Source organism: Bubalus kerabau, chromosome 7 (assembly GCF_029407905.1).
Source record: "Bubalus kerabau isolate K-KA32 ecotype Philippines breed swamp buffalo chromosome 7, PCC_UOA_SB_1v2, whole genome shotgun sequence".
In the NCBI taxonomy this organism is placed as follows: domain Eukaryota; kingdom Metazoa; phylum Chordata; class Mammalia; order Artiodactyla; family Bovidae; genus Bubalus; species Bubalus kerabau.
Genome location: NC_073630.1, coordinates 26798991 through 26824169, shown reverse-complemented (window position 1 = coordinate 26824169; position 25179 = coordinate 26798991). Strand labels below are relative to the sequence as shown.

The 25179-nt window shown below is 38.6% G+C and overlaps 1 protein-coding gene across 1 annotated transcript in view; it reads right to left on the bottom strand.

Annotated features, from left to right (window-relative positions):
- The window catches only part of ARHGEF38 (Rho guanine nucleotide exchange factor 38), a 150477-nt gene that overhangs the window by 3707 nt on the left and 121591 nt on the right, over positions 1 to 25179 (bottom strand). The window contains exons 7-13 of the mRNA XM_055587875.1: positions 23987 to 24120; positions 17747 to 17851; positions 15472 to 15594; positions 11693 to 12004; positions 6858 to 7001; positions 5838 to 6036; positions 5434 to 5693 (exon numbers count right to left, since the gene is read on the bottom strand). Of these exons, the coding sequence (XP_055443850.1) occupies positions 5434 to 5693; positions 5838 to 6036; positions 6858 to 7001; positions 11693 to 12004; positions 15472 to 15594; positions 17747 to 17851; positions 23987 to 24120 (1277 nt within the window). The remainder of the gene's footprint in view (positions 1 to 5433; positions 5694 to 5837; positions 6037 to 6857; positions 7002 to 11692; positions 12005 to 15471; positions 15595 to 17746; positions 17852 to 23986; positions 24121 to 25179) is intronic.

The window sequence follows — 25179 nt, the reverse complement described above, 5'->3', positions numbered from 1 at the left end:
TCCAGCCCAGCGTTTCTCATGATGTACTCTGCATATAAGTTAAATAAGCAGGGTGACAATATACAGTCTTGATGTACTTCTTTCCCTATTTGGAACCAGTCTGTTGTTGCATGTCCAGTTCTGTTGCTTCTTGACCTGCATACAGATTTCTCAGGAGGCAGGTAGGGTTGTCTGGCATTCCCATCTCAGATGAGAGATGGTAGCAATAATGACCACCTTTTATAGCTCTCACAACAGTTTACATGTCAAATGTGCTGTCTCCTTAACAACCCTGTGAGATGAAACTTGGAGAAGTAACATGCTCCTAATCATAGAGCTAGTTGGTACTACTTGGACTGTATCTTCCAACTCCAAATCGTGTGCTTCATTCATATCTCATAGTACTTTAGGAACCAAACTCTTGTTCTAGCAAGGATGTGCAGAGTGTATTCTTGTAGAAAGGGACTAGAATCTCTAATATACTGGTGCTGCTGTTTTTGTTGTTTAGAAAGTGAAGGCATTGAATATACCCATAAGAACAGAGTGGAAGATATGGTTTGCAAAAGCTTTCAGGAATATGATATATTATAATACAGCTTCTGAAATAATCTTTAAGAGCCCACATTAGTAGTTGCTAGCCATCTTTTGCAATTTTTATACATATTATGGGGCTTCCTAGGTTGCGCTATTGGTTAAGAACATGCCTGCCAATGCAGGTAGACATAAGAGACATGAGTTCAATCCCTGGGTCAGGAAGATCCCCTGGAGGAGGGCATGGTAACTCACTCCAGTATCTTTTCCTGGAGAATCCCATGGACAGAGGAGCCTGGAAGGCTGTAGTCCATAGAGTCACACAGAGTCAGACAGGACTGAAGCAACTTAGCATCCATACATGCATACATAATATACATACTTTATCAGTGCAGCTATAGATTTTTTATCAAGTCAAATTACCTACTAATAATATGATTCCTAAATATGTGTGGTGGTCTTTCAATTTGGGAGATATACTCTCAAGGGGAATATAAAATCTACCTAGCAAAGCTTATATTTTAAACATTCAATATAAACACTCATAAAATTTTAAAGTTAAATTACAAAATTATACACTTTGAATACTTTAGATGATCATAGTCCAAAGTTACCTTAGGATGAGAATTTTTCAATTTTTAGATATGTTTGTACCTCCATTTAACATAAGATAAATATTCAAAATGGAAGTAAATCTGCTTTTAAAGAGACAGTAGTTGATAACATTAGACTACAAGTTAGAAATTTTCAGCTTGTTATGGATTTAAGAGCTAAAGGTTTTCTCTCTTTTTAAAAAATGTTTTCATTGTTCTAAGCCATATCCTTCAACTTTCAATATTACTATGTTTTGGTCTAGACACATTTATTACAGTTTTAGAAATTTAAGCCATAATCATCTGATCCTTTCCTTGGCATTCAGTAAAATATATTTTATTAATTACTTCTCTGCAATATATAAAGCTCTGGTTCATTTTATGTACAATATTCTGTGACTACAATCCAGTTCTCCACAATATTTCCTTTTTTAATAACACCCTGTATTATTGTATCATTGACTCATACCCAATTTATTACTTACTGCTTATAACCACCAGCTCTTTCCTTGCGGTACCACTGCCAATTCGCCATTTCCTAATTCTATAATTGTGCATTTAATTATTCCTCGCTTAGTGAGCCACATTACCTATCTTCACTCATTTTACTGATTTCATCCCAGTTCTCTAATTGGCAACAACTAAAATCATAATATATTTTAATCTTCCTTTCCAAAACTAAAATCTGCAAAATGAGCATTTACAATATTATATCATATTAGCTCAGGCAGCCAAGATAGTCATATTGCGTGAAAAATGCTCATTCTCTCTCACCCACAAAAGCAAGCCTTCATGTTCTTTAGTTAAAAAATATAAATTGTTATCATGCAAGTAATTTTTGTAAAAGAAAAAAGTTTCAAATAAAGGTAAGCACACAAAAATTTACCCAATTTCTATGAATACCTTGTTCTTTTATCCTTTCTTCCTTGTCCTCTTCTTTTCTTTCTACCTACCTACCTAAAGTGGTATTAAGTATGTAATTATAGTACACATAATTTTTGCAACCTGCTTTTTCACTTCAAGATATATTTTAAAATCTTTTCATGTCAATAAATAGCTCTGTAAAGCATCATTTTAATGACTAGTTAGATACATTATGTTACAGCCTTCTAACTTTTGAAGCACTTTTTAAATGATTACATGCTAGACATATAGCATTATTATAAGCAGTTGAAAAACGTTAAGAGGGGATCAGATAGTGAATCTAGAATTATTACAAAACAACCAACTTTTTAGAAGTAAAAAATTATGTTCTCAGTATTATTCACATGGAAAAAAAGAGCACTGATTCTCAGACATTACTTCCCTCTAAAACTGGATTTTAGCCATTATTAAACTTGGTCTTCTTTGAGAAGTACCAAAGATTGTGCCAGCAAGAAAATGGAAGCCTTGGTCTTACTGAAACAAGGGACTAAATTCTGCCATCACCACGAGCTTGGAAGAGAACCTTGAATTTCGGAAAGAAGCACAGCCAAGCAAACGTCTAGACTGCAGCACTGAGATTCCAAGCAAAGCACCCAGCTAAGCTGTGGTCTGGACTTCTGACCAAGAAAATGATGAGATAATAAATTTATGTTGTTTTAAGCTACTTAGTTTGTGATAATCTGTTAAGCAGCATAGAAACCTAATACAGATCATGGCATTATTATTTAATGGAAGAAATCTGAAATTTGAGTTGGGTTATTTCAAGTCAAATGAAGGGTACAGGGGATCCTATGTGTTCACAGATCCAAGCTGCCTTTTCTAATTCAGTTGTACCAGTAATAATATTTGTATTTCTATCCATGACACCACAGTCTATTCAGAGGAAAAGGAGAACAAACAGCACTTTGGGAAGATATCATTAATATACTTTGTTTTGAGCAAAAGAAAATTCTTACTTTTCCCCTCAGTAATGGAAACTTCTAATGGACCTAATTCCCATGATGCATATTGATAGGATTACTCAAAGCAATTAATTACTCTGCAGTAGCAGCAGCTAGTAGGCACTAGATGCAGTGTTAAACTACAAAATGTGCCTAAGTGAGGCACTTAATCTAAAAGTTCCTGTAAAGCCAAGTAAAAACTAGAACTCAACATCAAACCAGCTTTAGGGTGTCTTCACAAATTTCGTCCTCCAATGTCTGTCCTTCCAGGTTATTGAGGTAAGGCAAAGTCAGCCAGGACATTTAATCAAGTATATGGATTTCACTGATAAAAATTCATTAACCAGTTGGTATTGTAACATTATATAGTCTTATAAAAACTCTGAATAAGCTAAGAGAGTGAATAAGTGAAAAAAGGGTTTTGAAACTTCAAGACAGGAAAGTGGTAAAAACACACAGGAATGTAGAGATGAGTTTAGAATCAGCCATGGCTGGGAGAAAATACTTGCAAATTACATATCTGATAAAGAACTGTATCCAGAAAAATAAAGAATTCTTAAAACTGGATAATAAGAACAGAAGTGAACCCAATTTTTAAATGGGCAAATACCTGAAAAGACATTTCATCAAAAAAAAAACAGGAATGGCCAATAAGAACATGAAATATATTCAACAGCATCAGTCATTAGGGAAATGTAAATCAAAACTACAATGAGATACCACTTCACTTCCATTAAGATGGCTGTGATAAAAAAAAAAGGCAATAAGGCAAGAGTATGAAGCAACTGCAGTTCACAATCCTTATAGATTGTTGTTGGATACATAAAATGGTGCAATCACTTTGAAAAACAGCTTGACAGTCTTCTAAAAATTTAATGGTACCAATAAGCAATTCCACTCAAGAAAAATGAAATTCACACAAAGACTTGCACAAAAATGTTCATAGCAGGATTATTCATAATAGAAGATATCCCAGATGTCCATCATTTGGTGAATGGATAAACAAAATAAGCTATATTCGAAGAATAAAATACTATTAGGCAATAAAAAGCAACAAACTACATATCCATACTACAACATGGGTGAATCTCAAAAAACATTAAGCTAAGTGAAAGAAGCTGTCTGTAAAACACCACATACTGTGTGATTTCATTAATACAAAAAATACAAAGAAGGCAAATCTATGGAGGAAAAAAGTAGATTAAAGATTTCTTGGGGCTAAAAGTGGGAAACAGGAAGGGCTCCAAATGAGTGCAAAGAATCTTTTAGGGTAAAGCAAATGTTCTAAAGTTGGATTCAGGTAACTGTTAGTATACTAAAAGTCAGTGAATTGTATATTTAAATTGCATAAAATTTATGATATGTAAGTAAGTACTTAATAAAACCATTTTTAAAGTTTCAGACATGAATTGGACAGCATTCAGTGTATTGTTGAAAGAAATTAAATAGATAAAATATTTTTGAAGAGCAGTATGGCACTGTCTATCAAGACTTTATATCTCCTTTGACGCTCCAATATTTTTAGGAACTTGCCTTACAGATATATTCATTTAAGTGTATAAAAATAGATGAATAAGGATCTTGCCTGAAATATTGTTTGAAATTTTTAAAAAGCTCAAAATATTCTGAATGTCTGTTATTATGGTAATAGTTACATAAACTGTGATATATCTGAATAATGAAGTATTATGCAGAATTTGTTAAGGAAGAAGGTAGATATTTAAGTATGGTTGTGTCTAGGATATATTGTTAAGTGAAAAAAATTATGTACAACATATATGTTCCCACTCATGTAAGTATAAATATACTCAGATAAATACAGTATTTGAAAATATATACCTGCATATTATCTCTGCAAAGTAGGACTGAGGAGAGAATAAAGACGTTTACTTTTAATTTACATATATTTTTCTACTATTTTAACTTTTCACAAATAACATGTATTAACCTTATTTTTTTAAAGAAGTTAATATTAATTAATAAAAAAGCCACTAAAGAAAAAAAGCAAGTTTAAAAAAATGAACCAGTTAATTGGTCACCACTGGGGATTAATAAATAAATCGAAACTTTCTGAGGTAGCAAAAGGAGCCCTATATAGTAGTTAGCTTACCATTTTGGGAAAGGATTATGCCAATAGACTTTGCGCTGGTTAAATGGGGGAATGGTAGCTTTTCAAAGTTTCAGTATATAGTATATGTCATTATGTGGTGGTGTTATGCTAGAGATTAAAAACAACCGATTCATAGATAGCTCACTTACACATTATCTCTAATCCTCGAATCAACTTGGCCAAGTGGGAATTACTGTCTTCTTTTCCTCATTTGAGGAAACAGACTCTGAGAATTAAATCCCTTGAAAAAGGTACACAAAACAGAAGCTGACACTTCCAGAGTCTCACGGTAAGAGAGAACATATTTCATGATTTGAACAGCCAAGCCTCTTCACATCAAGGTTCAAATTCTTACCTGTTCATCTGCCTCTTGAAGACTGTCAGCATCAGTACTGTTTGTTTCAGACTTCCCACATGTTCCACTAAGGGATGAGCTGCTACCACTTATGCTACCTTCTGGGGTGCCTGCGACACTGTCCCTGGCTGGCCGTGAAGACACAAAGAGGCTGATGTTATCAAAGTCATCGTCGCAGAACCTGTTCTCAGCATCCACCTTCTGCACTCTTGCTGGATTGTAGGGTTTTAGGAAGGAGGAATACACATATCCTTTTATAACTGGGTAGGAAATAAAAAGAAGAAACAAGGTTATTTATATACCCTTTCCAAACAGTTGCACTTGGAGAAGCACACAGAGGCCCCTGGGAAGATTTCAAGTAGTAGAGAGGTGGAAGTTCTTTGCACCTTATGCAAAAAACTCACTTCCTGTGTCAACAAGCCACCTGCTGGTACTCCCCAGTGGATCTTTTTGTTCGATCACAGCCACCAACTCCCCTTCCAGAAGATTGATGTCATGTTCTTGTGTGGCATTGCACTTGCGCTTAGCTTGATAGAGTTCCTCTGTGCTGTATGTGGATAGAAGTTTGGAGCGGTGAGTGTCCGTTTGGCGTGGCACTTCTGGCTGGAAAGTTAGGAGAGATTTTTATTTAGACAGATGTATAATAAAATCCTCACAAATAAATACTGGTAAGTATTTCTTCTCTGGAGGTTTTTTGAAATGTGGAAGCCATACATTAATTTGGGATTATTTCAATGTTGAGGCATAGATCAGGCTATTATTGTGAAAGTACTTAGCTGACTTATGCAGTGAAACATTCTCTAGTTAGCACATGAGGGCAGTGTTGTCGAGAAGAAAAAAAATTCGGCTGAGAATAAAAAGGCAGAGGTTCTAATCCTTCTTGGTTGTTGAACATTTTTAAATTTTTTGCCATATTGTAGGCACTTATGTATTAAGCACTTATAAATAATATTTAATTAATTACATTGTATATGTGCATGTATTTTTCTGGGAAATAATATCAGTAAATTAGGCAGGAGTCAAGAGGCTTGGCCCCTGTCCCAGCTCTACTACTAAGTGACATTGAGAAAGCCACTTCATCTCTGCAGAATAGGATTCCTTATCTAGAAAAATGTAAGGTTTAAACTGTAATGATTTTGCTCTACAAAATTCTGTTCCTTCACCTGCCAGATATTTATCAAGTGCCTACCTGCGTCAAGCACACTTAGGCACTTGTTCTGTATACATCTTGTACAAAACAGATAAAAACCTATGACCTTATGGAGATCATAGTGCAGAGGGTAGAAATAAATGAGAAATTCTATGTGTAATAAGTAATTATAAGATACTAGAATGAAATAAGTGATATGAAAAATAACATACTATGATTTGAACAAGGAAAGCAAGTGATAGTCATCATTGTTACTGAATGCTACCAAACTCACCAGAGTTTGCACAGGCTTCTTCTTTTCGAAACTAAGTTTCCTCTCAATAAAGGTAGCACTGTTATCCTTTACAAAATTCAGGTTTTGAACCTCTTCTAGTACTCGATTCTGAATTTCAGAGATGCTTGAAGCCAACTGTGGTACCTAAAGGTAGAAATGATACATTTCTCTTGGGACACTTTAGGGAGACTCTAGTCACTATAGAAGAAGTCCAGTTGCACTGGCTTCACCATATTAAAAGACCATGTTGAAAGATCCAGTGGGAGTGGGGTGGAAGGAGTGGGGTATCTGCAACCCCAGCTATTCCAATCTCCAACTGCTTGAGTCTTCTATCATGGTCCAACCACCAACCTTAGACAATGGCCCGAGAAAATCTTTGTGACACTTCAGCCCCAGCTATTATCTGACTGAGACATCGAGAGTGATTACCTGACCCCAGTGAACCCCAGAACCATGAGAGACCATAATAATAAGTGACCATGGGTTGTTCCACACCGCCATGTTTGGTGTAAACTGTTATGCAGATACAGACAACTGGAACTGTTCTGAAGCAGGCGGATCCCAAGATTCTTTCTCCATCTCAGTGAATCTGGGTGACTTTCATACTTTAGCAGATGATGGAAGTTTTCTTCTCTGCAAATGGTAAAATGGAGAGTCTCTAGACTGGGACACTAGGCACAAATGACAGTGGGGACCCAAGTTAGAAAGAGGGTGATTAAGTGAGTGGATACAGACTGGATCCAGAGACCCTGCCAACCGGGCTTCACAGTCAACCATTACCCTTTAGACAGAAAACTTGAAAGGACATCTCTGAAGATTCTGAACAACGCAAGAGGAAAGACCTGCTGATGGCTATCACCAGGAGTTCCCGAATGAAATTGCAATCAGATCGCTCCACACACTAGTGGACACTCAGAAATCTCTCCTAAAGATTTTAATACATTTACTCACATATAAAATCACTCTGGCACTATTTGTAATAGAAGAAGATTGGAAATGACCCAAATATCTATCAATCAGTTCAGTTCAGTTCAGTCGCTCAGTCATGTCCAAGTCTTTGCAACCCCACGAACTGCAGCACACCAGGCCTCCCTGTCCATCACCAACTCCCGGAGTTCACCCAAACCCACGTCCATCGAGTCGGTGATGCCATCCAGCCATCTCATCCTCTGTCGTCCCCTTCTCCTCCTGCCCCCAATCCCTCTCAGCATCAGAGTCTTTTCTAATGAGTCAACTCTTCGCATGAGGTGGCCAAAGTACTGGAGTTTCAGCTTTAGCATCATTCCTTCCAAAGAACACCCAGGACCGATCTCCTTTAGAATGGACTGGTTGGATCTCCTTGCAGTCCAAGGGACTCTCAAGAGTTTTCTCCAACACCACAGTTCAAAAGCATCAATTCTTCGGCGCTCAGCTTTCTTCACAGTCCAACTCTCACATCCATACATGACCACAGGAAAAACCATAGCCTTGACTAGATGGACCTTTGTTGGCAAAGTAATGTCTCTGCTTTTGAATATGCTATCTAGGTTGGTCAGAACTTTCCTTCCAAGGAGTAAGCGTCTTTTAATTTCATGGCTGCAGTCACCATCTGCAGTGATTTTGGAGCCCAGAAAAATAAAGTCTGACACTGTTTCCACTGTTTCCCCATCTATTTCCCATGAAGTGATGGGACCAGATGCCATGATCTTCGTTTTCTGAATGTTGAGCTTTAAGCCAACTTTTTCACTCTCCTCTTTCACTTTCATCAAGAGGCTTTTTAGTTCCTCTTCACTTTCTGCCATAAGGGTGGTGTCATCTGCATATCTGAGGTTATTGATATTTCTCCCAGCAATCTTGATTCCAGCTTCTTCCAGCCCAGCGTTTTCATGATGTATTCTGCATATAAGTTAAATAAGCAGGGTGACAATATACAACCTTGACCTATTTGGAACCAGTCTGTTGTTCCATGTCCAGTTCTAACTGTTGCTTCCTGACCTGCATACAGGTTTCTCAAGAGGCAGGTAAGGTGGTCTGGTATTCCCATCTCTTGAAGAATTTCCCACAGTTTATTGTGATTCACACAGTCAAAGGCTTTGGTGTAGTCAATGAAGCAGAAATAGATATTTTTCTGGAACTCTCTTGCTTTTTCCATGATCCAGCAGATGTTGGCAATTTGATCTCTGGTTCCTCTGCCTTTTCCAAAACCAGCTTGAACATCTGGAAGTTCACAGTTCACATATTGCTGAAGCCTGGCTTGGAGAATTTTGAGCATTACTTTACTAGCATGTGAGATGAGTCCAATTGTGTGGTAGTTTGAGCATTCTTTGGCATTGCCTTTCTTTGGGACTGGAATGAAAACTGACCTTTTCCAGTCCTGTGGCCACTGCTGAGTTTTCCAAATTTGCAATAGGGACAGATTAATATACACAAGAATACATGCTATGTGATTTCATTTATATAAAATACAAACTGGGCCAAACAGTGTATGGTAATATAAGTCAGAAGAGTGGTTACCTTTGGAAGACTGTAATCTGGAAATTATAGTTCCCTAACAGGGAACCACAAAAGGCTTATATCTAGATCTGGGTGGTGGTAACTCAGATGCATATATGTGCAAATATTCATTGAGATATACACTTCAGATAGATGCATTTTACTGCATATAATCTTATAAGCTACACTTCAATTTTAAAAGTTTAAAAATGGGGGGGATTAAAAAATTAAAATAGGGGACTGATCAGAGAAATGCAAATCAAAACCACAATGAGTTATCACTTCATATCCACTAGGACAGCCATAATAAAAAGACAGATTGAGGAAATTGGAACCCTTGATCATAACTATTGAGAATGTAAAATAGTGCAACCACTTCAGAAAACAGACTGGCAGTTCTTCCAAAGGTTAGCATAGAGTAGCTTATGATCCAGAAATTCCACTCCTAGGTATGCACCCAAGAGAAGTGGAAACATATGTCTATTAAGAACTTGAATGTTCATAGCAGCATTATTCATGATAGCCAAAAGGTAGAAATAACCCAATTGTTCACCAACTGATGAATGGATACATAAAATGTAATATACCCATAGAATGTAATATTTGGCAATAAAAAGAATTAAGTTGTAAAACACACTGCAACATGGACAAAACTTGAAAACATTACACTAAGTGAAAGAAGCCAGTCACAAAGAACCACATGTTGTAAAATTCTCCTTATACTAAATGTCCAGAATAAGTATATCTGTCGAGACAGAAAGGAGATTTGTGGTTGTCTGGGACTGGGGAGCTTAGGGGGAAAGTGGAGTCACTGCCAATGGCACAGTTTCTTTTGGGAGTGATGACCATTTTCTAAAATTGTGGTGATGGCTGCACGAGTCTTGTGAATCTACAAAAATCATTGAAGTGTTATATTTTAAACAGGTGGAGGGAGCCTGGTGGGCTGCCGTCTATGAGGTCGCACAGAGTCGGACACAACTGAAGCGACTTAGCAGCAGCAGCAGCAAACAGGTGGAATATATAGTATGTGAATTATATCTCAATAAAGTTGTTACCAAAAAATATTGTACAACTATGCAGTAGACATATAAAGATGTAGAAGAAATGATGAGGCCATGTACTGACATGGATGTTAAACACAAGCTGCAGAAGGGTACTATAGTTTGCTAGTTTGTGTAAGAAATAAAACACATATTTACATTTATTATTTTTAATGGCACAATAAAAATAACTAATGTCAATGGGGGTGAGAGCAGGAGATGAGGTGGTTTGGAGTCAGAATGGGTGTGAGGCTGCTTATACATTTTTATATAGCTTTTTCTCTTGAGCCAAGTAAATGTAGCACCTATTTATCCAACTTAACTTAATTCAGAGGATAAGTTAAAAGTTAATTATACAATATATTTTTCTCCAAATGTCCATTAAATATCTAACCAGCTGAAAGATAAGTAATACACTTAAAAGGCCAGGTAACGAAGCTAATTTTTTTTTAAATTGATATTAGGCTGTAAATATCTTTCTTCTTCTTCAGAAAATGATTATAAAATTATACCCTAATGGAAAGTTAAGATATATAGGTATAGATATATATTTTTCGTACTACTATATCTATGTTTTATATACACATGCATGCTCAGTCGCTTCTGTCATGTCCGAGGCTTTGTGATCCCATGGACTGTAACCCACCAGGGTCCTCTGACCATGGGATTTTCCCCACAAGAATACGGGAGTGGATTGATCACCATTTCCTCCTCCAGGAGATCTTCCTGACCCAGGGGTGGAACCCACATCTGCATTGCAGGCGGCTTCTTTACTGCTGAGCCACCAAGAAGCCCTGTTTTAGATATATGCATATATATATGCACATATTTCTCTCTCTCTCTGTCTCACACACACACACACACATCAGGCTTCTATTCCTCAGAGAAACACAAAAGCAAAACAAAGACTGGTTTGACAGATATCCTATTTCTGTCACTACACTGAGATGGCCTTATTTTTGGATCCATGTCTAAGTCATGGTTAACATTTAGACACTGTTGAATAGGAAGATAATACAAAATATAAATTGATAAGCTTCAAGATCGCATCAGGCAGATGGAGCTACTTTGGCTCTGCCAACAAAGGGAGCCAAGCTGAAAGATGTTCGGTGTTTGAAAAGGAATCTCCAAAAAGAACTCCGTGTGTGTAAGTCACAGTAAACCCGCACCAGGAAACTTGCTTTTAGCTTCCTGTGGGGAAGAGGGATAAGGAGCAGAACACTCTCTGACGGACACCACACTCATGCACACCACACTCAAGCACGCTATGAGCAGGCTGCTTTGCACGGTGTGGTTTCTGACAGATCCTGCTGCTGTGCTTACCGGCACCGTGGTGGTGTGAACCCGCTGGGCCACGATCATCAGGTCCCTGAGCAGGGTGACGAAACTGCACAGACAATTGAGGAGGATCTTCCGCGCGGCCAGATTGAACACCTGGAGCTCTTCCACCAGCTGGGCATTGAGGGCCTCATATTCCCTTTTGGCCAAGTCTGACTCATCCGCCGCCGCCCCCTGCAAGTAGCTGTTATAGTCCAGCAGTTTGTCATAGCGTTTCTGGATTAGCTTCTGAGGCCCTGGGAAAAGGGACAGCAGGGCTGACAGGGGCGTCAGGACGAGCTTCTGCAAATGAGCTGCCTGCCAAAAGAGCAGAACAACGCCATGACGGAGAGGAACACCCGATACCAAGCCCGGAGCTGTTAGCAACAGGCTTACTTCCTCCTTGCTGGAGCACAAAGGAAGGCAGCAAAGTACCCAGCCAAGTTCGAAGAGCAAGGGATCGTGTTGTGTTTCTTTCTTTCTTTCTTTCTTTTTTTTTTTTTTTTTTTGTCTAGCTAAACCTGTGCAAGGACCTAAAATAGAAACTCTAGACTCTAACGTTGGAACTGAAGAGTGAACAGGAAGAAGACTACAAAAGTTGAAACCTGCACACCCAAACTATGCTCCAGTCTTCTCTCCACAACCATTGGCTTTGTCAGTGGGGCCATCTCCCTCCACACTTTCCCCTTCCCCTTCTTTCTAATCTCAGAGCCAAGTGGAGCTCCTCCCGAATATAGCATTGCAGGTAATCTCCACCTTGGACTACCAAACCTGTATTATTAATAATGCACATATCATTTGCCTCCTTTGCTAGCAATAAAAGGAGGACAGTTGGTCTTAGGAGAGGCTATGTCCTGTTCCTCCCACACCTGCAACCACCACCCCTTCCCTGTCTACCCTGCTGGTTAATTTTGGTAGTGCAATTGTATCTTCTATACAGAGAGTACCCCCTTATTACAGGTATTTTGTTCCTGTTACAGAAATGGCTAGATAGTTATTGCTTCCTCTTTAAATACCTTGCAGGATTAAGCCGATGATGATCCTGTGTCCTAAATTGTTATATTTGTGGTTCTGAGGCATTGAAAATGAACACTGAATCACTGTCTAGCTCCATGCCAGCACCTGAGCAGTCTATATTTAATTTCTTTTGTTTCCTCTTGCCTCCCCTCTGTTCTAAGTCTCCTATGTTTGCTAACTACCCAATATTTCCCTTTATTATATATGCTTGGGTGTCATGATTAGGCTATAGCAATTTGGAAAAAGATTTCTCTTTTGTACCCTGAAAGATGTTCTAGGGAATCAGCATCTGAGCAGCAGTTTGTATTAAATAACTTATGTGATCCCTGGTAGGGCTTCCCAGGTGATGCTAGTGGTAAAGAACCTGCCTGCCAGCGCAGGAGACTTGGGTTAGATCCCTGGGTTGGGAAGATACCCTGGAGAAGGACACGGCAACCCACTCCAGTATTCTTGCTTGGAGAATCCCATGGACAGAGGAGAGTCGGACATGACTGAACGACTTAGCACGCACTCATGAACTCTGGTAACTTTGTATGAACTCTTGGGAACTGGAGAAGAGGAGGGAAACCAATCTCATATTGGTGCCAGCAATAGCCAGCACAGATTAAATTTGATATCTAGCTTATAAAATAATCAATATACACCTGCAGATTATTTAATGAGTCTGTCAACTAAGCAAAGAATCTGTTTACTGTTCTTCGATGAATTACTGTGTTTGTGACATAGCTGAATGAATAATCTAATTACAATGCTCAGTCACTCAGCCATGTGCAGCTCTTTGTGACCCCATGGACTATAGCCTGCCAGGCCCCTCTGTCCATGGAATTTTCCAGGCAAGAATACTGGAGTGGGTTGTCATTTCCTATTCCACTAATTACAATATTAGAATATAGTTACAATATATATGTTCTGTGACCCACAGACATGAACCAGTTCATCTGTACATAGGAATTATGATTGGAACAAATAAGAATCAGATTTTATTCTCATATTTTGTGCTATACAAAATGTGTAGATAGATATTCTCATGGTTGGATAAAAACAATTGCTCTGCCTTTAGATTTGAGTGCTTAATATTTGATTTTTTAAAAGAGTTCAATACACTTTATTCATACAAAGGTACTTTTATATTGAGCTTTCTAATTTAGCCTAATTTATCATCCTGTGGTTTTATGCAAGGTAGGGAAGGACACCTTATCTCTTCATTCTGTCAGGTTCTGGAGCATGCTTGATGATGGAGAAGCTATATACTATGGTCTTACAGGGTGTTCAATAAATATTTATCACCTTAATGAGTCAGAATTAAACCAGAGAGCAAACCCATGAGGACTTTTCTAAAATGTGCTCACTGTAATTAAGTCCAGAAAACATATAAAGAACAAGGCACATTTTTTCCATTTAACATGTTATAAAAACCCTTTCCTTTCTCCTTGTCTCTCCCACCCCCTTCCTCCCTCCCATCCATCTAATCTACCATGTTAGTTTCAGATGTAATCATGACTTTCCATTACCCAGTGCCAGGAAAGCTAGATGTCTCTGGGTGTTTTTCTACTGGAGTGGGTGTTGTATCACTTCCCAGGATTCAAAAATATGAGATGGCAGACATTTACTGGGATTCAGAGCCTGGTAGGAAAGCTAAATATCCTCCAATACAAAGGCCACTCAGTGAAGATTCATCTGACCCCAAATGCCAATAATACCAATACAAAAACAATGTCATTTTCAAGGACCTTCAGGATGATGGAGGAGTCTATTATATCTTTTATATAATACTTGAAATATTATTATGAAATAATAATACCTATCTAGCCCAAGATACTAAATTAAAATAAATATTACTCAGACTAGTTTGCTGCCCAAATACTTTCTTGCCTCAAGCATGTTTTTAATGATTCCCAATTTTTGCTTTATAATTCTGTATATTTTATATAATTCTTAGGAAACAAATATTTTACCACAGAACAGAAGATCTATGACTCTTAAATAAAAGCCCCTTGTGAACAGAAAGGTCTTACTTGGCTTCACTGGTAGCTCAGCTGGTACAGAATCCTCCTACAATGCAGGAGATGCCTGGTTGATCCCTAGTCAGGAAGATCTCCTGGAGAAGGAATAGGCTACCCACTCCAGTATTCTTGGGCTTCCCTGGTGACTCAGATGGTAAAGAATCTGCCTGCAATGTGTGAGACCTGGGTTCGATCCCTGGGTTGGGAAGATCCCCTGGAGAAGAGAACAGTTACCCACTCCAGTGTTCAGGTCTGGAGAATTCCATGGACAGAGAAGCCGGGCAGGCTACAGTCCATGGGGTCGTAAAGAGTTGGATACAACTGAGCGACTATTACTCTCTTACATTCCAGTGTATAGTATGTTAATAAAAGTCATCCTCACAGAATATCTTCACTCTTCCTGTAAAAACTCTAGGCATTTCCAGAGATTCCTCTAAGAAAATCACAGCTTCCTAACTTAATAAATCCCTAATATACCATTTGCAGACTTAAACTAAATGTTGATTTTAAAAGCTGCACAGACACTGGATATCCTACAAACACAGTCTGGAGCCCTCTTAAATTTTGATTATAATAAAAGCCTCACAAATCCACTTCAAAATATTTAATGATTAAAAAAACTCCTGTTTAAATCTACTAATTTTCACATTAGTATTTGCTTTAGTGCACGTTTTATTTTTAGTTCCAAAGAAGTAAATGAAAAGCAGCTTTTCTTCTCACCCTACTATTTCCATTTGCATTCATCTGTGAATATAAATAACTTACAAAGTCTTCAGAGGGATTTGGGGCATTACTTGAAGACTCTGAATAGCTGCTCTCCTCCTCATCTTTGTTGTGTGAAATCTCCTGGAGCTCCATCATGCTCTGCAGAGCTAAAGGCATGGCATCCTGGAAGCCAAGAGCAAAGTTACCAAAAGTGCAAACTTCTGAAGTGAGTACAAGGAAGTGCATCCCAAGTGTGCACTTCATCAATATAACTGGTACCACCGAGAGAAAAAGACAAAGGGAAGGAAAAATTCTGTAAACACTTTGCACAGTTAGGTTTCTTGTAACTGCCTATATCCTTACTTTTCCCTTTGTTGCTTTCTCATATTGCTCCGTTGGTACGACACTCTTTTTTATTAAGTAGAATCCATCTTAAATTCCCTTGTTGGCTATTTTTAATCATTCAATTCTTACAGATCTCTTATTTAAAAAACCACTCCTCTTTGATTTAAGTCGTCAGTTTTCCTTGATGAATTTAATCTTTTCTTTAAGAGAAGATGATCACACTTTTGTTGAATCAGTTAGTGGAAATAGAAGACTTTTCTGTAGATGTTCCCAGGAGGCACTGACTCCTTGAAAAGTGTATCAGGCACAGGGTTTCCACTGCCCTCTGGATGTTATAACTATGGTTTGATTTTCCTTTCATAGAAGTCAGGGCTTTAGGAAGAGATTAGCAAATCTGACTGCAAAATCAGGTCTTGCATCAGTTAAAAAAAAAAAGAATATGGCTTGTTGGTTATGTAACATAGAACCTTGTCTCCAAATCACTATGCCTGTCAGCTTAATCTTCTGTTGGTATGATCATCTTTTAAAGCATGCAAACATCTTCCAAAACATATCCAAGAGAAAAACTAGAAAATAGGAAGGGACCATTTATTAACTAGGACTTCCTAAGTGGCTCAGTGGTAAAGAATCCACCTGCCAGGGCAAGAGATGTGAGTTTGATCCCTGGGTGGGAAAGATCCCCTGGAAAAGGATCAGAACTGTAAAGTGGGTGTTACAAATTACCAGTTATAAAATAAATAGAGATATTTGGTTTGTCTTAAAATTGCATGATCATATCTCCATTTTGGGGTTGACTGGGAGGTACCCTACAGCTGAATTTGAGATGTACATGTGGGTTTTTGTGGTTTTTATGATCATGGCATCTGGTCCCATCACTTCATGGCAAATAGATGGGGAAACAATGGAAACAGTGAGACTTTCTTTTCTTGGGCTCCAAAATCACTGAAGATGGTGACTGCAGCCATGAAATTAAAAGACACTTGCTCCTTGAAAGAAAAGCTATGACCAGCCTAGACAGCATATTAAAAAGCAGAGACATTACTTTGCCGACAAAGGTCCCTCTAGTCAAAGCTGTGGTTTTTCCAGTAGTCACAAATGGACATGAGAGCTGGACCATAAAGAAAGCTGAGTGCCAAAGAATTGATGCTTTTGAACTGTGGTTTTGGAGAAGGCTCTTGAGAGTCCCTTGGACTGCAAGGAGATAAAACCAGTCAATCCTGAAGGAAATCAACTCTGAATATTCATTAGAAGGACTGATGCTAAAGCTCTAATACTTTGGCCACCTGATGAGAAGAACTTACTCATTAGAAAAGACCCTGATGCTGGGAATGATTGAAGGCAGGAGGAGAAGGGGACGACAGAGGATGAGATGGTTGGATGACATCACCAGCTTGATGGATGTGGGTTTGGGCAGGTTCCAGGAGTTGACAATTAACAAGGAGGCCTGGTGTGTTGCAGTCCATGAGGTCGCAGAGTCAGACACGACTGAGAGACTGAGTTGAACTGAACTTATTGCCTTTATATTATGCACTTTTAACTTTTTAATTTCTCTAGTTTTATTTTTTCCCCTCTTTTGGTTTTCTTTTTTTCTCTCAGTCCTAATCTTAAATTTGCAAATATGTGTTTTCAGGCCTGGAAAGACATATGTTGGTATAATCAAGCAAATAATATTTCTACCTTGTCTACCATTTAGCATATTATAAAGAAACTATGCTAATGGTAAAGCCCCATGTGGCAAGCACGTGAACCATGCTTGTCCCACTGTATGATGACTTAGATTAGGGGAAGGATGGAAGAGGAAGAGGACAGAGAGCAAAACCCAAGTCTTTGTATTTGTTTCCTTCACCAGCACCTTGGAGCCTCCCAAATTTGGTCCAAAAGGTGTCATCATATAAATGAATGAACAGTCACATCTACTCCTTATTAAAACCAGAGACATCAAGACCTTCTTGTAGAGAAACACTGAAAAAGACAGTGGTGTCGCACCCACCTGTATGTGTTGGAGACAGAATGAAATGTTCTTCACACAGTGCCTCACAGTCTTTTCTAAAGATCGAAATAGCTTTTCTTCTCTGTTAAAGGTATTGTCTTTCACCTAAAATATAGATGAAATTATTTATTTTTATAATTCAGAGGAATCTGGTATTTTTTTTTTAAGAAAACCACAAACCATATTGGCCCAGCATGTTACGAAAAAACTCCTTGTTTAGATGAAAACTTTTCATACTATGCTGACTGTCTTAACACAGTCCTTCCTTTGTCGAACAATTGACACAACTGATGTTCAATAGTGCAGCAGAGCTGTGTGCTTCACCTAGTCACAGTAGCTGTGGGATGCTAAACTTCCCTCTAGAGTTTTTAATGGCATGTGTTATATGTGTTCTCTTAAATTACACTGCATTTGTAGGTCTATCAGATAATTAATAAAATGAAAAATGAAATTAAAAATTTGATCTATTGAGTAGAATTTATCATTTTGCTGATATGATTCATCCCTATTTATTTCCCAGTGGTTACTCAGAAAATATTCTTAGGGTCTTGGCTAAAGAAATATCATAATTCGTTACCAGCTCAAATTTGAAAGATGATGAATAATCTTAACAAAAACAGTTCCAGTAGCAAAACTCTGCAGAGTTAAGATTGTGCTCACATGTGTTCAGTTTTTTGTTGTCATTGGTATCTTACATGTATATCTGTTAGCATTCAGAAAAATATGCTTTTTATGTGCTTGTGGCAATTTCTAAGAAGACATTATGCTGTTAATGACTAGAAATATATCTTGACATTCAAAATTATACAAAAAAAGATCAGAACCAGCTTTGTATCGGCAAAATCTGTGTGAACATATGCCTGTTTTATGGAATATGGTATGTCTAATCAGTTTGGTACTGGCTAATAACTGAAGTTGTTCTCAGTTCTTACATCCATTAGTTTACATGGTTGACCTTAGAACTGAATGCATAGAAAATGGTGACATTTTATTTTAATATTTTTAAGTCCTTTAAAATTGTTTATCTGCAAAGCTTTTCTTTTTTTAATTATTATTATGACTTTTTACTTTACAATATTGTATTGGTTTTGCCATACATCAACATGCATCCGCCACAGGTGTACACGTGTTCCCCATCCTGAACCTCCTTCCCACCTCCCTTAGCCTCATTCTTTGTAATCTGCACAAAATTCATCACCCTCTGCCCTAGGAGCTCTGTGCTCTGAGCCAGTTTGAAGCATAATGCTTGGACAGATTTCTTTGAAATGTAGTTTTCAAGGACCAACTACTTTACTCTATGTGTCCTGGCTGGGACCCAGATAATGCTAAAATAAGAGCTTCAAGGATCATGACATGAAAAATATTTCCCTGTTCCACTTTCCTATTTCCAAGCCTTCTCATGCTGTGCTATTTTGCTGGAATATGCTGTTGTCCATTTTCTTCTCTGCAAAGTCCTGTTTATTTTTTTTTAAAGACTTGCTCAACTGTCACCCCTGCTACAACTCCTTCCTCTAATTCCTGTTCTCTCCACTCCAGAAAATTAATTGCGCCATCCTATGTGCTCTCACTAGTTAATGATTTAAGCAATTCTCTCCATTGATGGATTACAAGCATTGGAAAGGAAGTATTTTTCCTTAATAATAAAAATCTGTAACATTTACTAAACACTCTAACTATGTTTTCAGACAGTAAAGAGCCTGCCTGCAGTGTGGGAGACCTGGGTTCAATCCTTGGGTTGGGAAGATCCCTTGGAGAAGGAAATGGCAACCCATTCTGGTATTCTTGCATGGAGAATCCTTGGACTGCAGAGTCTGGTGGGCTATACCATAGGGTTGGAAAGAGTCGAACATGACTGAGTGACTGACACTTTCACTTCACTTTCAAATGTGTTTTAGACACTTATGCTAAACCCTGTCTTCCGTTTTCTCATGTAAGTCTTACACAACCCTATGAAGTAGATACTATGATAACCCCCATTTTAGAGATAAAGAAACAGAAGTCCAGGAGGTGTGGCAGACATTTTGAACATTCCCCATGTCGACCTTCTACCGATAGAACCTGCACTTTTAGTTTAAGATGGACACACAGCTGCCCTGGTAGACAGCCCTTCCCAGACTCCCTTGCAGCTGGTTCTGCCCTGGTAACTGGGTTACATGGCAAATTTGGGCAAATAGGATGTGAGCGGAAGTGATGCATTTCATTTCTGAATCTTGGCTTACAACATTGTCCTTGGGACTTTGACTGAAGACATGGCAGTGACCCAGCTTTAATGAGGCAGATGAAGACAATATGTTTAGGGAACAGCACAGCATAAAACTGGGAACTGGGATCCTGGAGGATCTTGTGCAGCACAGCACATCTGGACGATTATAAGAGAGAGAATCTCTCTGTGACCTAATATAAGAAGTTAAAGAAACTTACCCATGTTAATAGGACTAGGATTCCAGCCCAAACTGTCTGAATTTAGAACTCTTTGCATTTGCAATCTCTAACAGTGTTGGGTACAAAGGAGTTCAATATATGTGTGATGAATGGAATAGAATCTTCCTCTTGGGTAACAGTTTTATACCCTAACTCCACCAAATATTTCACTTGAGCTGCTGACAAGTGCAAAATTGACTGATTTGAGATTTATCTTTTCTACAGTCCAGCATATGCAGCTGATTTTCTGATTAACAGTGAAATGCTTCATTGCTGACAGGACATCCTCTCAAAAGATTAATGGGAAAAAATCTAATTAATATCCCTTCAGGCTACTTTAAGTACAATTCACTTGCAGTTTGCAATTGGAAAATATCAGAAGTTGATGGCAAATGCATTAAAGACTGGAACAGCTTCTACAGGAGCCTGCCCAGGATTAAGACCTGGATATTGTTCCTCAATAGTATTGTCTTGGGTCAGAAGCAACATCCTAAAGAGTAGAGGAGAATTGTTTACATTACATTTACACATGTTCATGGAGGCTACGGTCTCTTCTTCAAATGAATTCCCAATTCAATTCTGTTACTATTGTCTTTAGTTGAAACATCTAGATTTTCCTTTTCCCAATCTATGGCCACACACCATAAATGTCCCAAGCTTCCTGTGTTATAGTTCCACATTGAAGAGAGGGAGGCCTGGAATTATCTCCTCTATGCAATGGAAGAAAAGCAAGAAGTAAGTACAGGATGATATAAGCCATATGTTGTAAGAATATCCGTAGGGAATGGACAATGCAGCCACAGGAGGAAAAGAGAATGAAGCTTGGAGGTTGATTATACTCACAGGTCCTAGAGAAGTAGTCACTGTATGTCATGCAGGATCACAGGGGAGTCAGTGAGATTGGGTCATTTGGCAGGAAGGAGCAAGGGAAAAGTCCAGGCTAGAGTCTTTAATAGAGTTTCTGTGAGAAACCACAGAGAAAGAGCTGGGGCAGGGTAAAATGTTTAGGACTAGCCAGTTTGAATAATTCCAGCAGGCTTTGGGCTATAGAAGTGTTTCTGGTTGCCTGGTACCTGCCCTTGGAATGATCTAGGGCAGAGAAGTATTGGCTTCACCTGTGAGATTTAGATAAGGAGGCGGTTTTGGCTCTAGACCCAGGATTGTTTGGTCTGCAAATGAAAGAAGCAATTCCAGCTGAGTTCTTTGCCCTCTGTAAGAGTGGGTTAGCCCTACCACCAGCGTTTTCTTTGGCCTGCAAGCTCTTTTAATCCCGTCCATGGGATTCTCCAGGCAAGAGTACTGGAGTGGGTTGCCATTTCCTTCTCCAGGAGATCTTCCCGACCCAGGGATCAAACTTAGGTCTCCTGCATTGCAGGCAGATGCTTTAACCTCTGAGCCACCAGGGAAGCCCAGCTTTTAAGATGGCAAAACATCATAAAACACAGGAAGTATAAGATATGATTAATACATTATGCGTAAAGAAGTTTTATCTGCAAGGGAGTTAAGAAGTCTGCAGGTTAAAAGATAAATAACAGTATTTTATATGCAAAATAAGATAGTGATGATGATAGCCAATATATTGAATGCTTAGACATTATGTTAAGTACTTTTTAAAATATGTATCATTTCATTGTGTTAGGTAGTTAGAATAGGAAAAAGGAGTCCAAAATGGTAGTGGCTAAAAGACAAAGAGAGGAAAAAAACCTGAAAAAATGGAACAAAAGAAAATCCGAGGACAGGAGTGAGAACCTCAGGTGAAACAAACAGGCCCCCAATTTGCATAGGGCTCAAAGGGTGGAGTACACAAACATATAAAAAGAGGAAGCCAAGACGGATAGACACCTCTCCTTTGGGGTCAGCCTGCCCTCATGCCTTGAGGGTGTACTATCCTTTGTTTGCCAAATAAAACTCTGAGCTGTAACGCTGGTCTGCCATTTCAAATCTTTGCTGCGTCAAGACATAACCAGGGCCATTATAAACTCCCCCAACAACTGAATCCTCACAACCACTTCCTGTATTAGGTCCTACTATAATCCACTACTATAATTTACAGATGGTTACTAGGAGATCCAACCAGTCCATTCTAAAGGAGATCAGCCCTGGGTGTTTTTTGGAAGGAATGATGCTAAAGCTGAAACTCCAGTACTTTGGCCACCTCATGCGAAGAGGTGACTCATTGGAAAAGACTCTGATGCTGGGAGGGATTGGGGCCAGGAGGAAAAGGGGACGACAGAGGGTGAGATGGCTGGATGGCATCACCGACTCGATGGACGTGAGTTTGAGTGAACTCTGGGAGTTGGTGATGGACAGGGAGGCCTGGCGTGCTGTGATTCATGGGGTCGCAAAGAGTCAGACCCAACTGAGCGACTGAACTGAACTGAACTGAACATTGAATTTATGCACCTAAAGACAAATATTTATTAAGTGGTAGAAGTGAGGTTCAAACCCAGGTCTGAATGACTTCAGAAACTTTGCTTTTAATTTCTGTGCTGACTCCTGCAAATACGAACAGGGCCAAGGCTGAGATACATTGAGTAAGTGTGTTAGGCATTCAGAAGAGAAGAGACCACTTCTAGTTTAGTGGTCTGAAAGCTGAAAAGACTTAATGAAAAGAAAAAAAAAAAACAGAGCAGCCAAACAGTGAGGTAGATAAGAAGAGTCAGAACTGAACCAGTTGCCTCTAGTTCAAAGTAAAAACTTTTGTTAGAGATGCTAACATAATGAAGAATGAAATCAAGCACAGGAAAACGGGGGTCGGGAAGTACTATCTAGTATCTTAAGAACTGTCCTGCCTACTTTTGGTTAGAGGCCCACTGTATTGCCACTTCTGGGCCTTGACCTTTCTATCTTGTGATTTTCAATTTCCAGATCGATCAGCTTAAAAGTATCTGGAGTCTTTATAAAAATACAAACTTTGAGGTTGTGCGTTTGAACCAAATGGAACCCAGGAATTTATATTTTGGCAAGTTCTTCAGGTCATTCTCATGCACATTAAAGCTTGAGAGGCTTTGCTAATCCATTAATTGTTTATTAGGGATTGAAATGAAAGTGTTCAGGATGACACCAAAGAGTTACCCAGGAATATAATGTCACCTGAGGGTAGGGGAAGAGGAAAGGGATAACAGGTAGGAAAAATCACACTAAGATAGGCCTCTAAACACTACAGGTGAAATAAATATAAGATGAACACCAAGGGTACTAAAAGAAATGAGATTTTAAAAAGCAGAAAGGAGACAGAGATGAAAGGAGGGCATTGCCTTGGGTGAGATTATGTGCTCAATGGGATTCCCTGGTGGCTCAGATGATAAAGGGTCTGTCTGCAATGCGGGAGACCTGGGTTTGATCCCTGGGTTGGGAAGATCCCCTGGAGAAGGAAATGGCAATCCACTCTAGTATTCTTGTCTGTAAAAATCCCATGGATAAAGGAGCCTAACAGGCTACAGTCCATGGGGTTGCAAAGAGTTGGACATGACTTTCTTTCATGTGCTAATTGATGGTGTCAGGACTTCTGGGGCATCCTTTGTTGATCCCTGTCCTGTCCTTATCTCTCCTTTGTCCTCTCCATGAATGGAAGCACCACAGCTAAAATAGAGTCAAAACTACCCCCTACACCACCACCACACAATGCATTATCCCACAAGAGGAAGGGAGGTGGGGGTGGGGGGTGGAGAGAGAGAAAGAAAGGAACAGCACTGGGCAGTTTCCTTGATTGTCAATGTGTTCCAGAAACAGCTCTGATAACAATAAAACAAAATCTCACAAAAGTATCAGTGGTCATGTTCCCCAGGAAAATGTATATGGCCCAAGAAGAAAAATTACCTGTGATTCTCCTCTGGTCAGAATCTTTAGATGATTTGTCACTCTTTTTGATTTCTTGCTAATTGAATGAATATTTAGTTTAGACAATTTATCTTTAAGTGATTCTTCCTCATCATTCTTCTTGTATTTCAGAACTGAAATGGAAGAAGGCAATAACATATCTGAACACATGTGGTACAGAAAGTGTGTGTTTCATCCAAAGTATTTAAGAATAATATTTATATTTGAGATACAAATCTGATTTTTGGCCCATGCTCCAGTCTCTCTGCCCCGTCACAGCTCCAGCTGCCCACCCCACTAATCTTCAGAAACCATCCTAGGACTTGAGCTCCTCAAAGCCCAACTGCATTTACCTCCCACATTAGGGAAATTCCTGATACTGGAGGAAAAAATAAGCTCTTTTCTCTCTTCTTAGATAATACACATGTTATTTGGGATCTCCAGAATGAAGCATCAAGACCTAACTAATGGAAAGACAACTGCAGCCCACATAAGACCTCATATCCATCCTAAAATTGTCTCCACTAGCTGAGAGATTTAAGGTAAGTTGAGCCATCCCTCTGAGCTATACTTTTTTATCTTTAAAATTATTTTCCCTCTCATATTGTTCAAAATGTTAACTATCCCCAACCTTCAGCTTTGGTAAGGATGTGGTGAGAGTGGCATACTAATACACCATTGATGAAGAGTAAATCAATATAGTTTTTGTAGAGAATAATTTGGCAGAACCTTAAATATAAAAATAGTATAGTCTATGACCAGGAAGTCCATGTAGAGAAATATACTTCCCATAATCAAGCCTACAAAGTTTTATTTGCTAAAGCATTTTTTCTAACAGCAGAATGTTGGAAACAATCTAAAAGTGTATCCATAGAGGTATAGTTTAATAAATTATGACACATTTTTAAATGGACTACTATGGAGCCATTTAAAAGAAGACCACATTAACTTGAAAAATGTTCATGATATACAATTAAGTTTTTTGAAAGACCCAGAAAACAGTCGTGTCATACATGTTGCAGAAGCCAGGGAAGAAGGAGGAGAGAGAGAGATGAAAGAAAATAGAAAAAAAAAAGATATAGAAATTCTGAAGAAAACTTACTAAAATGTTAGCTATGCAAACTGGAACCATGGGAGTAGAAAAATTTTCCTCATTAAAACTTTGAAATTTGACGATTAAGCAAACAGCAAAG